General features: G+C 42.1%; 1 protein-coding gene across 3 annotated transcripts; it reads right to left on the bottom strand.

Moving 5' to 3' along the window:
- Nucleotides 1-4,133: 4,133 nt before the first annotated feature.
- On the bottom strand, nt 4,134-13,326 carry LOC308128540 (uncharacterized protein). Of its 3 annotated transcripts, none has more exons than XM_080493558.1 (7): nt 13,064-13,326; nt 12,236-12,275; nt 11,780-12,154; nt 7,705-7,827; nt 7,452-7,542; nt 7,057-7,372; nt 4,134-4,249 (listed from the first exon to the last, which is right to left on the bottom strand). In XM_080493558.1, exons 1-7 carry the CDS (start codon nt 13,067-13,069, stop codon nt 4,226-4,228), a joined length of 975 nt encoding a protein of 324 aa, XP_080349684.1. In that variant the 5' UTR covers nt 13,070-13,326; the 3' UTR covers nt 4,134-4,225. The 3 variants fall into 3 exon arrangements, with proteins under 3 accessions (XP_080349684.1, XP_080349683.1, XP_080349682.1); XM_080493557.1 differs by having other exon boundaries at nt 6,982-7,372; nt 13,064-13,145; XM_080493556.1 differs by lacking the exon at nt 4,134-4,249 and having other exon boundaries at nt 6,904-7,372; nt 13,064-13,324.
- Nucleotides 13,327-13,567: the final 241 nt, after the last annotated feature.

The following is a 13,567-nucleotide window of genomic DNA, read 5'->3' as shown; positions in this document are numbered from 1 at the left end:
TCACACACTACTATACTCCCTCACACACTACTATACTCCCTCACACACTACTATACTGTCACACACTACTATACTGTCACACACTACTATACTCACACACACTACTATACCCTCTCACGCATTACTATACTCTCACGCACTACTATACTGTCACACACTACTGTCACACACTACTATACTCCCTCACACACTATTTTACTCACACACTGCAATACTGTCACACTCACTACTAACCTCAGACACACACTACTATACTGTCACATACACTACAATACTCTCACGCATGCACTACTATACTGTCACATCATTATACTCTGAGACTACTATACTCTCACACACACTACTTAACTCACGCACACGCTATACAAATGATGGCGGTAACGGATTAATTAGTAACGCGTTACTCTTGTATGACTTTTTTTCAGTAATGAGTAATCCAACACGCTACTATTTCCAAACCAGTAATCAGATTAAAGTTACTTATCCAAGTCACTCTGCGTTACTACGGAAGAGTATTAGGGCCACTGAACAAAAAAAAAATCTGAGGCTAATAAAAAAAACCTCATGCGCTTCAGAAAAAAAGTCAAAAATCAAAGTTGAGATTTTTCTTTTTCACGGAGAAAAGTTTTTATTTTTATTTTTTCTACAAAGTGGAGATCATCTGTCCATCCCTCATTTGCCTGTGCATGTGAAATCCCATTAAATCACTAAATTATGACTATATAGGCTCATTCTCTACCAACTGAGCTAGCAGGGGGCTCTTTTTAAAACAAGTAATCAGTAAAGTAACTAAGTTACTTTTAAAGAAGTAACTAGTAAACAGTAATCGATTACTTTATCAAGGTAACTGGCAACACTGCACACTACTATACTCTCACACATTACTATACTCACACACTACTCTCATACCCTACTATACTCTCACATACTACTATACTTTCACACAAACTACTATAGTCTCACACACGCTACTATACTCTCACACACACTAAAAATCCCCTTTCTAAAGGTTTTTCTACAGTAACATGCGTCCCCATACCGAAGTGAAGAAAGTCTGTTCTCTCTTTCTCTGGCTTCTTTACTTTTTTCTAAGGTGTGTTGCTCCAACGAGCGAGTGAGAAAGCAAACCCTGTGTAGCGTCCAACCCCAACCCAGGTAGATCCTCCCTTTGACCCGCCCAGAACCAGGCAGCTCCGCCTGCGCTCCATTGTTTCCCCCTCGGTACCGCTGCAGGTAAACTAACAAGATACGAGCAAAACACGCCAGATGCACCGTTATTAATTGTGTCAATGAGCAGAGGAGTGGATTTTTACTGCCTTCATCTGAGCCTGTGAGGACCCAGTGGATTGATTTTATTTTTAATGGGAATCTACCAACAAGACTTCCTAAAGTTTTGTATGTCGCTCAGCACTTCACCGAGTGTTTCCATAACAACGCTGGATTCGCTGCAAAACTTCTAATAAAGCGTGTATCTGTACCAACTATCCGTGACTCTACTGCAAATGTGGGGACTGTAAGTATAATATTCTTTTTTATGCTTTTATATTATTTTTCAAAGAACCAGGCTGGTTAGTTTGCCACTGCTGAGGCCACGTTTTTTTTTTTTGTTGTTTATTATGAGGTATTGTTCATATCTGCAAAGTTGTGCTGATAGAGACTGTAGATCCAATGTAGGCTTTGCAGAGACTGAGGTCTGTGTATTGGCTCAATAACTGTGAGGTGATCGTTTTAATTATTCCTATGGTGGTTCAGGATAGTCTCCTGTACGCTACGAATTATGATCTTTAGTAGAAGATAATTATCCAATCTCAGTGTGGCATGCACATAGTTAGATAAGTGCATAGTGACTCGGGCTCGTCTGAATAGTAATTTATTTGCTGTTAAAACAGCCCATTTCTTTGTGAAGGATATAATTAACATATTCTGACACAAGATGTTTTACTAACCTTCTGAAACGTCCTGCAGCAGCAGAGTCAGAACTTCTTCAGGATCTTCTCCTTCTGGGTCAGAATCTGGTTCATATTGGTTTGGTTATACCTCGTTTCTCCGTAAGGTAGTGACAAATAGGATGTAAACAATATCGCCTGGCACCAGGAGAGGAAGTACTTCCTCCTCTTCCCAAGAAGGGCATATGGGGGCGGAGCCAGTCCAGCTCCTCGAAACCCAGCAGATTCTGAATGCGGCTCAAATGATCGAATATTCAACTGACTGAAAATCAAGGACCAGCTGGATTTGGGGGGAAAAAACCTTTGAATACAAAGTTTTTGGACCAATAGAACCATGTGGAAGTGTTGAAAAGTTGTGTGAGATGACTCCTTTAAAGTCTCCCACTTTACCTGAACTCAATATTAAAGTGGAAAGAAAGTCTGAGTATTCAGATAAAGACTCAGAGAGAGAGCCTCGACTGTGGCAGAGGTCCAAACCGGATTCCCGTGCCAGAACCAGCTCTTCCGTCTCGCCACCTTCCTCTAGCCAAACCTGACAAGAAGCAACGGGAGAGCAAGATTTTAAGTACTTTATTGTTTATATAGTTTTGGCTTCCTGATCAAGTTGTCTTCACAAATATGGTAATAAATGAACACAATGGAACGGGGGAATAACTCAGAGTGGAGGAGCAGGAGGACGACACACTACCACAAATAGAAATGTCCTTTGTTTTCCATTGGGAGTCGTGAGGTTCACCTGAGACCTTCATCGTACTTCAGACTGGTTTTGGTCTGGAGCTGATGGTCAGACTTATAGATAATGCTCCTCCTCCTTCCCCTCCTCCTCCTCCTCCTCCTCCTCCTCCTCCTCCTCCCTCAGTGAGGGTCAGTAAATAAAACTGATCAGTTATCACGCTCTCTCATAAAACCAAATTCCTAAAAACTTAAACGTGTTTCACCCTCTCCAATTCTTGATTGTATAAATTTAATTTAACTGTGTTCCCAATACCTTTCCTTGTAAAAACTATCGCCTCTCTCTTATCCACTGAGAATTTAAAACCCCATTTATAGGACCAGTCCTCCATTTGTATGATTGCACTTTGTACACTTTTAACAATAACCCCCTGATTCCTTCCCCTCTTCCAAATAGCTCCATCATCTGCAAAGAGTGATACCCCCATTTCTTTTTCTATCCCCATTAAATATATCATTTATCATTGTAGAAAGCAACAGTGGACTCATTATGCTCCCTTGAGGTGTTCCGTTCTCAATAATAATTTTCCTTAAAAAGTTCCTTGACCCACCTGTACATACGACCTTTCATCACTAACTCCCACAGTTGTATTAAAAAGCCCTCCACCCACATAATACCATAAGCCTTCTCTACATCTGAAAATACTGCGACCACACTTTTCCGGTTTATCTGTGCCTTCCTCACCTCGTGCTCTAAACTTACTGCTGGATCTAAAGTACTTCTCCCTCTTCTAAAACCACATTGGAATTTGGATATGTACCCTTTCTTTTCTACATAATATGTTAGCCTATCCTTCACCATCTTTTCCATTACCGTACAGACTCTGGATGTTAAAGCAATCGGTCAGAGATCCCCTGGACTTGTGCAATCTGTCCCTGGTTTGCGTATTTGAACTTCCAGCTTTGTGGCACTTTCCCACCCTCCCACACTTTATTATATAATTCCAATAAAACATCCGTACCCGATTCACTAAGATGTTTTAACATGATATAACAATCTGGTCCTTACTTGTTGCTGAGGTCTTAGTTTTGTTTAATGCTCGATGTGGTTCTTCCTTTGTAAATGCCTTGTTTAATAAATCATTATTTTCTTCAAACTGCTCCAATTCCTCATTTTCTCTCATTGTAATTTCCCTCCCTCTTTTCTCTTCCTCACTAATATTCACTGAACTGTGAATTTTTCCAAAAGCCTTCACCAGCATCTCTGCTTTCGCTTCATATTTCACTGCTGTCCTGCCACCGTCCTTTAGCACTGAATATCCATATTCTCCATAATCTCTTTTAATCCCATTCCTTTTTTTTGTCATTCCCCAAACTTTCCCTATTTTTGTCTCCCTTCCCACCGAGTCACAAAATGATCTCCAGTATTCTTTCTTTGCACTTTTTTATGACACTCCTTACATTTGCCAGCAATCTCTTATATTCAATCAGATTCTGAAAACTGTGATTTCTTTTCAACGCAATGCTTTATTTCGATCCTTAATTGCCTTGTCACACTCTTTGGTTCACCATGGGACAAGCTTATTTTTGGTGCTTACCGCCCTGCTTCAGAATGGACTTCCTTGCTGCATCTAGAATAGCATCACAAATAGACAGATTCAATTAATCAACATCTTATTTAGTGTCAATTGCTATAATTTCCTTATCACATATATATTCAGATTTTTCCCTGTCCAAATGCCCATGTATCCACTCCTTCATTGCCAGTTGTCTCCGGCCCCACGCCTAACCCAGTAGTAATAGGATCACTGCCAACCGTTGTTTCTCTGACCACATTCCATAAACAAACGCCCGCAAGTCAATCTGATACCAGTATAAGATCTACAGCTGATTCTGAACCCGTTCTGCAATTAATTCTTGTGCCACTCCCATCATTTAAACATACTAAATTTTTACTCTCCATTATCTCCTCAATCACTTTACTGTTCTCATCATGACCGCTACCCCATAATGTACTGTGTGCATTAAAATCCCCACACCGTATAACTTTTCCCCAGAAATGTCCAACTAGCTCATCCAACAGTTCTACTGTCAACCTACTACATGGGTTGTAAAAATGTACTATTTTAATATTTCCATCTTTTGTCCAGATCTCAATTGCTACATACTCTAACCCTGCTCCTTTACCCAAGACTCTATATTGTATTCCTTGTTTGACAAATATTACACGCCCTCCTCCATTACCCTCCCCTCTATCTCTACGGATGCTACTGTATTCTTTAATCACAAAATCTAAGGACGACTTGAGCCAAGTTTCTTGAACACATATTATTTCTGTTTTCCTTTTAAACTCTCTTACAAATCCTTTAAGTTCTTGGCCATTTGCAAAAAGACTTCTTGCGTTCCACAGTAGAACAGCTTGCTTTATCACTCCAGCCTTCCGGTTTTCCGTCTGTCTCAAGTCTTTTGTTGATTTGTTCCCAAGTTATACCTTTCATTCCCAAAAACTTTTCAGCTCCCCTCACAATAATTTTTTTTTATCTTCTCTGTTTTGTGTTTTACTTGCTCTGTGTAGTTAATTACATAAGCCATGAACAGCATCAGCTTATCAATTGATATTTCTGTATTGGCCTTGTCCACCCGGCCTTCCTCTGCTCTGACGCCCATGTTCCCAGTGTCACTCCTTCCATTTTGTGGTAAAACTTGTTTGACAAAAGTAGTCTGAACATAGTTCTCTCTAAACCTTATTCAGAATACGATCTTTTCCCTCCCTGGCCTTCTCCCAAAAAACTTCCTTCCACACCTCACTATGAACACGGCTCAACACGAGGCTTCAGGGAATGCAGTACACATGCCAGGCCTTTAGGGGCGCTGTGACTCACCAAACACAACAAAAACGCAGAAGAAGACAGACCAGATAGAAAATTTTGAAGTAGACACCTGCACTTAAACACATAAACCACAATATATAACTCTAGTTTTATAGGTCTATGGCCCCGCTCCGCCTGCTTCTAGCTTCTGCAGCTCGACCGGAGCTTCTAGTCCCTGATTGTTCTGGTTATTAGGTGACGTTCTGTCTTTTTGGTTGTCCTGCTGCATTGTTCTCGCCACATTCAGTACAGTGATTGGGCGGTAACTGTCAAAATCTAGTTTTTCTATTCCTTCTTTTGGTGTTATAGAATTGATAGCATTCCTCCTCGAAATCTGAATTTCTTTTTTCTCTAGCCCACAGAGGCGATTTGCATTCTTTTTGTACTAGACTTGCCTGTCTTCACTTTATTTGTAAGGTAAATGGACTTCACTTATAAAGTGCTTTTCAACTGCTCACACGTCGTTAATTACACTGACTCATTCACACACCAGTGGAGGCTGCAATTTGGGGTTGAGTGTCTTGCTCAAGGAGCCTTCGGCATGTGGCCAGATGGAGATTGGAAGAGAACCTGCAACCTTCCGATTGGGAGACGACCACTCTAACCAACCGAAATATACTACATATATACCGACATACTACAGAGACGATGGTAATCTGTCATTTTGTTCTGTTGTGATGGTGTAGGGAAGGAACAGACATTAACATCCATCCATCCATTTTCTCCCGCTTATCCGTGTCTGGGTCACGGGGGTGGCAGTCCGAGCACCGTCACCCAGCTCACCCATTAAGAACCTTCCTGCAGGTGGCGCCCAGGCGTGGGACATGAACCCACTACCTTGTGATTACAAGTCTCATGCTCTACCAACTGAGCAAGCCGGGGGTCCAGACATTAACATATATCAGAATATGTTCACTAGCTTGCTCTGTATGAATCCATTATCTGGGATCTATCGGCCTTGACCTGACATGGAGGGGAACCAGCTTGGTGTGAGGCTCCGCCCACTAACTTTGATGGTTGAATTTGACAGATAAGATAAATTCATGAAGTAACACCGTGACATAATTATTATATATCTTTGTCTTTTTTACATAAAGTTAATTGGTATTTTAATGAATTAATTATATATTTATGTATTCAATTCAAATTTTAATTAATGACACATTTAAGTAATTATTTCATGACGTATTCATTTGTTACTTCTTATACTTTAACTCTGGTCAAACTTCTTAAAAAGCTTCCACTTCCTCCTGATACTTCAGCTAATTGGGCTGCTTAGATGTCAGCTGTGTTCCATTGCCATATATTTCAGCAGAGAGAACAAGCATGCAGGTTGTTTCTATTCTTTCTGTACACATATACACACCAACATTAAAGTGAAGCAAACCTGTCTCTGTGGAATGAGCTTCAGAAGTGCTGTGGTGAAGGTTTTATTGAAGATTATGTGCTGGAACTATAGTTCTAATGCCAATCCTCATATCAATCACACTGACCACTGTGGTGAGATTACAGTGAACGCAGAGACTGAGCAGAGTTCACTCTCCAGGTGAAGAGGACTCTGTAGTCACCTGGTCCTGGTCCTGGTCCTGGTCCTGCTCCTGCTCCTCCTCTGGTGTCTGTTTGTCCTCCTCCTTCTCCCCTCCCTCCTGTTTCTCCTGCTCCTCCTCTGTGTGATCTGAGTACAGGCAGGAGGTGTTGCCGTCCTTCCACGTGACCACAATGTCTCCAGCTTTGGTCCCGTTCCCGTCCCAGCAGGCCGGGTCGGGGTGGCGTCCCTGCAGCTCGCCGTCTGATAGGGTACAAGGAAAGCCTTGCAGTTCCTCATCTTCACCTTTCTGAGCGAGAGATGCTGCCGCCTTGTACTTTGCGATCTTCTTTCTGCTCCTGTTGGAGCAAACACAAGAAAAGAACTTTACTGTCATTTGTAAACTTACTGAGCAACATGTAGAGTTTGCTGTCATACTTGTTCGCCATGGATCCCATTCCCAGAAGGAGAAACCCAATCAGCAGACACAAGAAGGCTGCTCCCAGCAGCACGAACTTCCACGTGGTGGCTGCAACATATCAAACTGTTACGGTCACATTACAGCTCTGTGAGCACCTTCACACTGCTGTGGTGGGCAGGACATGAGTGGAATTAGAAGAATAAAGAAAACAGTGATGAGACTCCATGAGATTTGCGTGTGGTGCTCTGTCTTCCTTCCAGACACACTTACGGTCTTCTGTGCGGTAGAACCACTGGAGGAGCTCTCTCTGCTCTTCGCTCATGGCTGTCAGCTCACCCGTTTGCGCTTCTGCAAACTCAAATTCATCCGTGTCATCAGAGGCTCTCCTGAGTCCTGCAGGCACATGGCAAACACCCGTGACGTCAATTGTCAATTTATATTGGTTTGAAAAGTGATTTTTCAATCCGGCAAAAACATTTTGGGGAAAATGTATATTTATAATACAATACTTTTCTCATTCTTCATACTAATACACCAGTTCTCACTTCAAAATGAGTAAAAAAGAGCATTGACCTTATACTCTGCCCACTTCCAATTCTCCTTTCTTCCACATTTTGTCTTAAGCATTTCCGGTTACTGACAAAGGACATTGTGGTGGACGGCAGCCCAGTGTTTTTATCTTGTCTATTAAAAAAAACCCATAAAACATAACAAACAACACTGCTAACAGGATATTAAAGTGGGAACATAAAAACTGAGCTGGGATGATCGGACGGCATCATGTTGCCTCATCCTTCCTTCATGTTGACCAGTGTTAGAGAAATCTTCTTTTGTCTCATAAACAATGATGTGTAATTTGCAGTCTGCGTTCGAGTATGACCTGTGTCAGCACTTTTAGAACCTGGGCTACTTTTCTCAAAACAATTCAGCCTTTAAGAAGCTGCAGGATTGTCCAGGGGTTTGTCTAACTCTGAAGTCAGAACTTCATAGTTAGACAAACTCCTGGACAATCGTGCAAATGTTGTATTGTGACATTGTCTCTTCTTGCAAGAATAATGTAATACATTTTTTAAATCACTCTCAGTGTGATTCCTGTGTATTCTGTCTACCTGAGTGTTTTTCTTACAAGGAAATTCACCCGACAACCTGAGAGGATGACATGAGAAAGTGGACTGTGGTAACTTAACTTTAAGAGTACTGAGGCGTACCAGTATCTACTAGTACGCCTGGTAGTAACTAGAGACTTATTAAGACTCTTGTAAACAATTACTACAAGCAGAAGCTTCATTTTTAGAAACTTTGAGAAAATGAATGTGTTTTGGGGCTGGTTTACTTGAAATAGGCAGTTAGTCTGAGTTTAGGTAAAACAAAATGTATATCAGGTGCATTTTCAAACATCAATTCATTTTGATGAATGACGAAGCATTTTAGAATGCTTTAGAAACCTTAAAAAAGAAGAAGTGCAAAATAAACTGCTTTTTTAAGCCCTTAGATCAGGGGTGTCAAACTCAGATCCTCGTGGGCCACAGCCCTGCACGTTTTCAATGTCTCCCTCCCCTGAATGTCCTGATGGTTCATCACCACATTCAGCACAAAGCCAGATAACGAGCTGCTCATTGCAATCAGCTGTGTTGAAGCTGGGAGACATGCAAAACGTGCAGGGCTGCGGCCCTCGAGGCCTGGAGTTCGACACGTGTGCCTTAGATTTTCAGTCATTAATAAATATCAGCATATCTAAACATTTAAAAACATTAATGAACCAGGACACATTTCTGTTATTCAGTCATTATATTAACTAAACCAAGATGAAATCTTTTAAAACTTGTTATTCTTTATTACAACCATGAACTTTACACAGTGAGACGTTGACAAGTCTGCACTCAATCATCTTCTACATCAGAGATTATGTTGCTTTAAAGGTTACACACTGCTGCACTAATCCACAGGTCGTATGCTGCTCTACAACACCCTGCTGGCTGCTCCACAACATCCTGCTGTGCCACAACATCCTGCTGCCCCTCAACATCATACTGCCCCTCAACATCCTGCTGCCCCTCAACATCCTTCTGCCCCTCAACATCCTGCTGCCCCTCAACATCATACTGCCCCTCAACATCCTTCTGCCCCTCAACATCCTGCTGCCCCTCAACATCCTGCTGCGCCACAACATCCTGCTGCCCCTCAACATCCTGCTGCCCCTCAACATCCTGCTGCCCCTCAACATCCTTCTGCCCCTCAACATCCTGCTGCCCCTCAACATCCTGCTGCCCCTCAACATCCTACTGCCCGTCAACATCCTGCTGCCCCTCAACATCTTACTGCTTCACAACAGTCCTGTCTCTCCTCTTTATGTTCACAATGGTGTTTCAGCTGTATTGCAACCTGGAAATATTATAAGAAATGTCATTGTTTATTTTGTATTAACAGACATATTGGTTTCATTTTGTATGTTTCTTTAAGTTGGAAATATTGCGACAGCACGACACTAATCTGTTTTACGGCAGTCGAAAGTTGTTGTGTGTGGAACGTGGATTGTAATGATTGAAACTCGTGTTGCCGGCTGCTGTGGAAAGAAAATCAAAAAAATATCCAGCTCCGGGGCAAATAAAGTTTCCAAACGAAGAAAAAGTAGTCAAGCTTTTTTGAGAGTGCAACAGCTGCCTTCTCCCTGTTATCCAGTTGTTATGACAGCTCCGCACAGAGCATGTAATACCACACACAGCTAGCCCCAGTTAGCCATGGAGCATGTCATGCTACACACAGCTAGCTGGTTAGCCACAGAGCATGTAATGATACACACAGATAGCCGCAGTTAGCCACGGAGCACCGACATACAGAGCTAGCCATGGAGCACTGGAGCAGCGGCACACGGCGAGCAGCAGTTAGCCACGGAGCACCGACAGACAAAGCCACGGCTAGCTACAGAACACTGGAGCAGCAACCGACACAGCTAGCCACGGCTAGACACGGTGCACCAATCCACACACAGCCAACTGGTTAGCCACGGGGTGTCGATCCACACAACCGATGTTTAAAACTCTTAAATAAGAGATAGACTGTCGATCCCGTTCACCATCCAGAACAAGCTGCTACTACGAGCAACAACACAACACTAAAGTAATTCCACCCATCGGAAGTTGTCAAAAAAATAATAAAATGATGCAATATACCGCCATATTGCATCTTGTTTTGACGTGGAATAAGGTCAATATATAAGCAGTAAATGTGTTACCGTACAGTTCCCAATAGAGTGTAAGTCTTGGGGACATGTGAAAAAGACGTTAATTACGTATGATTTCGTTGACATAGAAGTATTTCTGCAATCCGGCACATGCACACTTTTTGGAAGCCTCGGCGAAGAGCATGATGTCAAAGAACTCAATGAGGGGAACAGATTTGCTGTGGCAGTCTTGAAAGACGGTGTTAAGAATAAAATGTCTGCAAGAAGGGGAGCACTCGCCCTGCCGCCTTATCGCCCCCCTACCTGCCGCTGGAAACTCGGCGCATGGCCCGCCTCATGGCAACTCCCCTCTTCCCTTTGCGGTGTGAGCACAGCCCCGGGCAGAACCATGTTAAGAAAAAAAAAACTTTAAAAAAATTTAATTGACTGTTGTTTCTGCACTGCAAAATTTTATATTTTATCAATTAGTCAGGTTTGGTCTTTCTTCCCGACTCCACATCTTTAGAAAAGAGGGGCTCTTCTATTAGGTGGTACTTTTCTATTGGGCACTAAACGGTAGGGTGTTAATATTTTCATATCACTTCATTCTGGTTACTTTTAAATAAAGCTGACTTTTCTTGAAGTGGCATTGCAGGTGCACTTTGTTTTAATCAATGAGACACATCTGTAAGGTTTGAGTAGAGGATTCATAGGAGCGTATCTGTTTAGGTTAAAAGGTGTTCAATCAAATTGATATGATCTCAAGATTAAGAAGAAGACTCTTGTTAGGAAAGATTTGTTTTGTCTTATAAGAACAATGTACAAAGTTCCTCGGGTGCTGTGACACCACTCTTTGTTTTGTCTTATGCGAAGTGAACAGACAGGCTCCCAGGATGTTGTGAATACCATTTTCCACTCCTGCAACCTTCAAAATCTAATGAGCAGACATGCACCTCATACACCTGGCATATTTCAAACAATTCAGTTCCTTTAAGAAGCTCATCTTAAACTCCAATGGCAGGCTTAATCTCCCGGACACCCACTGAGGTTGTACGGTGGTATTTTGTCTCTTCTTTTGTCTATTCTAATAAACTTTCTCTTGAACCTTTCAATCATTCTCAGTCTAATTTCTTGTGTATTTGTCTCCCGAGGTTTTTACTGGGAAATTCTCCTGACAACTCTTACTCAGCTTTTCCTGGCAGATGTCCTTTTCATCCAACGACCTCCATCTGGACTGTTTGTGTGCCGTGACGGTCACATGCTGGTCAACCACTGCCAGCAGCATGGAGGAGTTCCTGCTGACCAGCCGGTCTCGGTCACAGTCCCACATCAAGCCGGCAGCCTCCGTCTGCGGCAGGTCGCAGGGGAGGGTGCGGGCGGGCTCTCCGGGCCTGGCCCACAAACATCTGGAGGAGGCCACACACATCAGCATGGCCTGGTTGATCCAGATCCACTGTTGAGACTCTGAGTGAAGGTTACACCGTGTCACAATGAGCGTGGCAGCAGAGTCCTCCAGACAGAGGCTATGCTCGGTGTCGTGGATGAAGAATGCTCCTCCTCCTGCAGACAATAGCAGAATTCCAGCTCAAAGGACGGACACAGTTGGATCCGTTGTAAAAACCTTTGAATTAACTTATTTACCTGAGAGGAGAAGCAACAACACAATGCAGGAAGGAAACATCTGGAAAGAACAAACCGTCCAACAGAATCTGTCACAAACCTGTACACAACCTTTAGAGGTAGAATGATGATTTTTACCGATGAAGTGATGCTGGATTAACATAACATAACATGTAACACTCCAAATGTCCAAAAGTTCCTTCTGTCTGGATTTGATCTTCTCCAGATCGCATACATCACTTTAATTACTGAAAAACTGAAGTATACAATCAGAAAGACGGAAGTCATGATCTGACGATCATATTTCCTTTTATTTAAATCTGAATTATAGTTTTCATTCAAGTATAAAAGACAATTACAATAAAGGTGGGGAAAAAGGACTCTACATATAAGGTTTACTCTTTATTCACCTTTAACTTCCATCATATAACTAATGTCCTAGTGAATCATGTACCCACAATAGACCTTCAGTGTTGTTTTCCGTGTTTTGGAAGGGTGTGTGCAGTTTATGCCACTAAACACTTTAATATGCTGCTAATTGAAGCCATTTGAGCACAAAGTGATTATTGACCGTGTGCAGACGACGTTCTTTAAGTGGCTGCGATACAGTTTGACATGAAGCTGCTACACGAGATGGTCTGACTCTTGTTTTAAGTGTAATTTCAGCTGGAAACCAACATGAATCTCATTAAATCCTGTTTAATGAACACTTGTGCACTCATCCACGTCACATTAAACATCCCAGTACAACTAACGGCACTGCCAGAGACAGATTTCTTTCATTTATCACATCACAATGTTCCTGGGGTGTTTTTGTTCTTCTACTTAGTTATTTGAAAGTGTACATACCTTCATGATACCCAGCTGTAGTTGAGGTGAAAAGAAGAGAATGTTTGATGGCACAGTTGCCAGAAGTTAGAAAAAACAAGGTGCCAAAGTTCATTGGGAGGAGTCCACACCTCATTTCACTTTGTCCTTCTTTTCCTCTCAACATAAGATGTCTTCAAAGTCATAATGCAACTTAAGTGCCAATAAAGCAGGTATTATATGCTGGTCTTTGGAACTGAATTGCACTTTTTAGTGTTGATATAAAACAGAAAGTTGTCCCTCACAATGAGCTGCAGAGCCCATAAACAAAGTTCAGACTGTTGGAGATCAGTTCATTGACCTTGTTGCCTGGTTACTGTTTAAACAGCCCAGTCGCCACCGCGGTGTGTCCCATCGGTCAAACGCTGGCATGAAGATTAAACAGCATATCTGGTAACCAGTCTCCAAGCCTCAACTTATGCACCGAGTCCACCAAGATGAACATTCTGCCAAGGTTGTTTTTTTTCTTTTTTATCTTTTTCAGTC

This window comes from Lipophrys pholis (assembly GCF_963383615.2).
Source record: "Lipophrys pholis genome assembly, chromosome: 2".
Classification (NCBI taxonomy): Eukaryota; Metazoa; Chordata; class Actinopteri; order Blenniiformes; family Blenniidae; genus Lipophrys; species Lipophrys pholis.
This window is presented reverse-complemented; position numbering and strand designations above follow the sequence as displayed.

Bases quoted from the DNA above. Each gene is read 5' to 3' on its own strand.
- LOC308128540 (XM_080493556.1), bottom strand. The intron at 12,155-12,235 runs GTAAATAAGTTA...TATTGTCTGCAG, and splicing joins GTTGTTGCTTCTCCTCTCAG to GAGGAGGAGCATTCTTCATC. The intron at 7,828-11,779 runs GTAAGAGTTGTC...ATGTGCCTGCAG, and splicing joins CATCTGCCAGGAAAAGCTGA to GACTCAGGAGAGCCTCTGAT.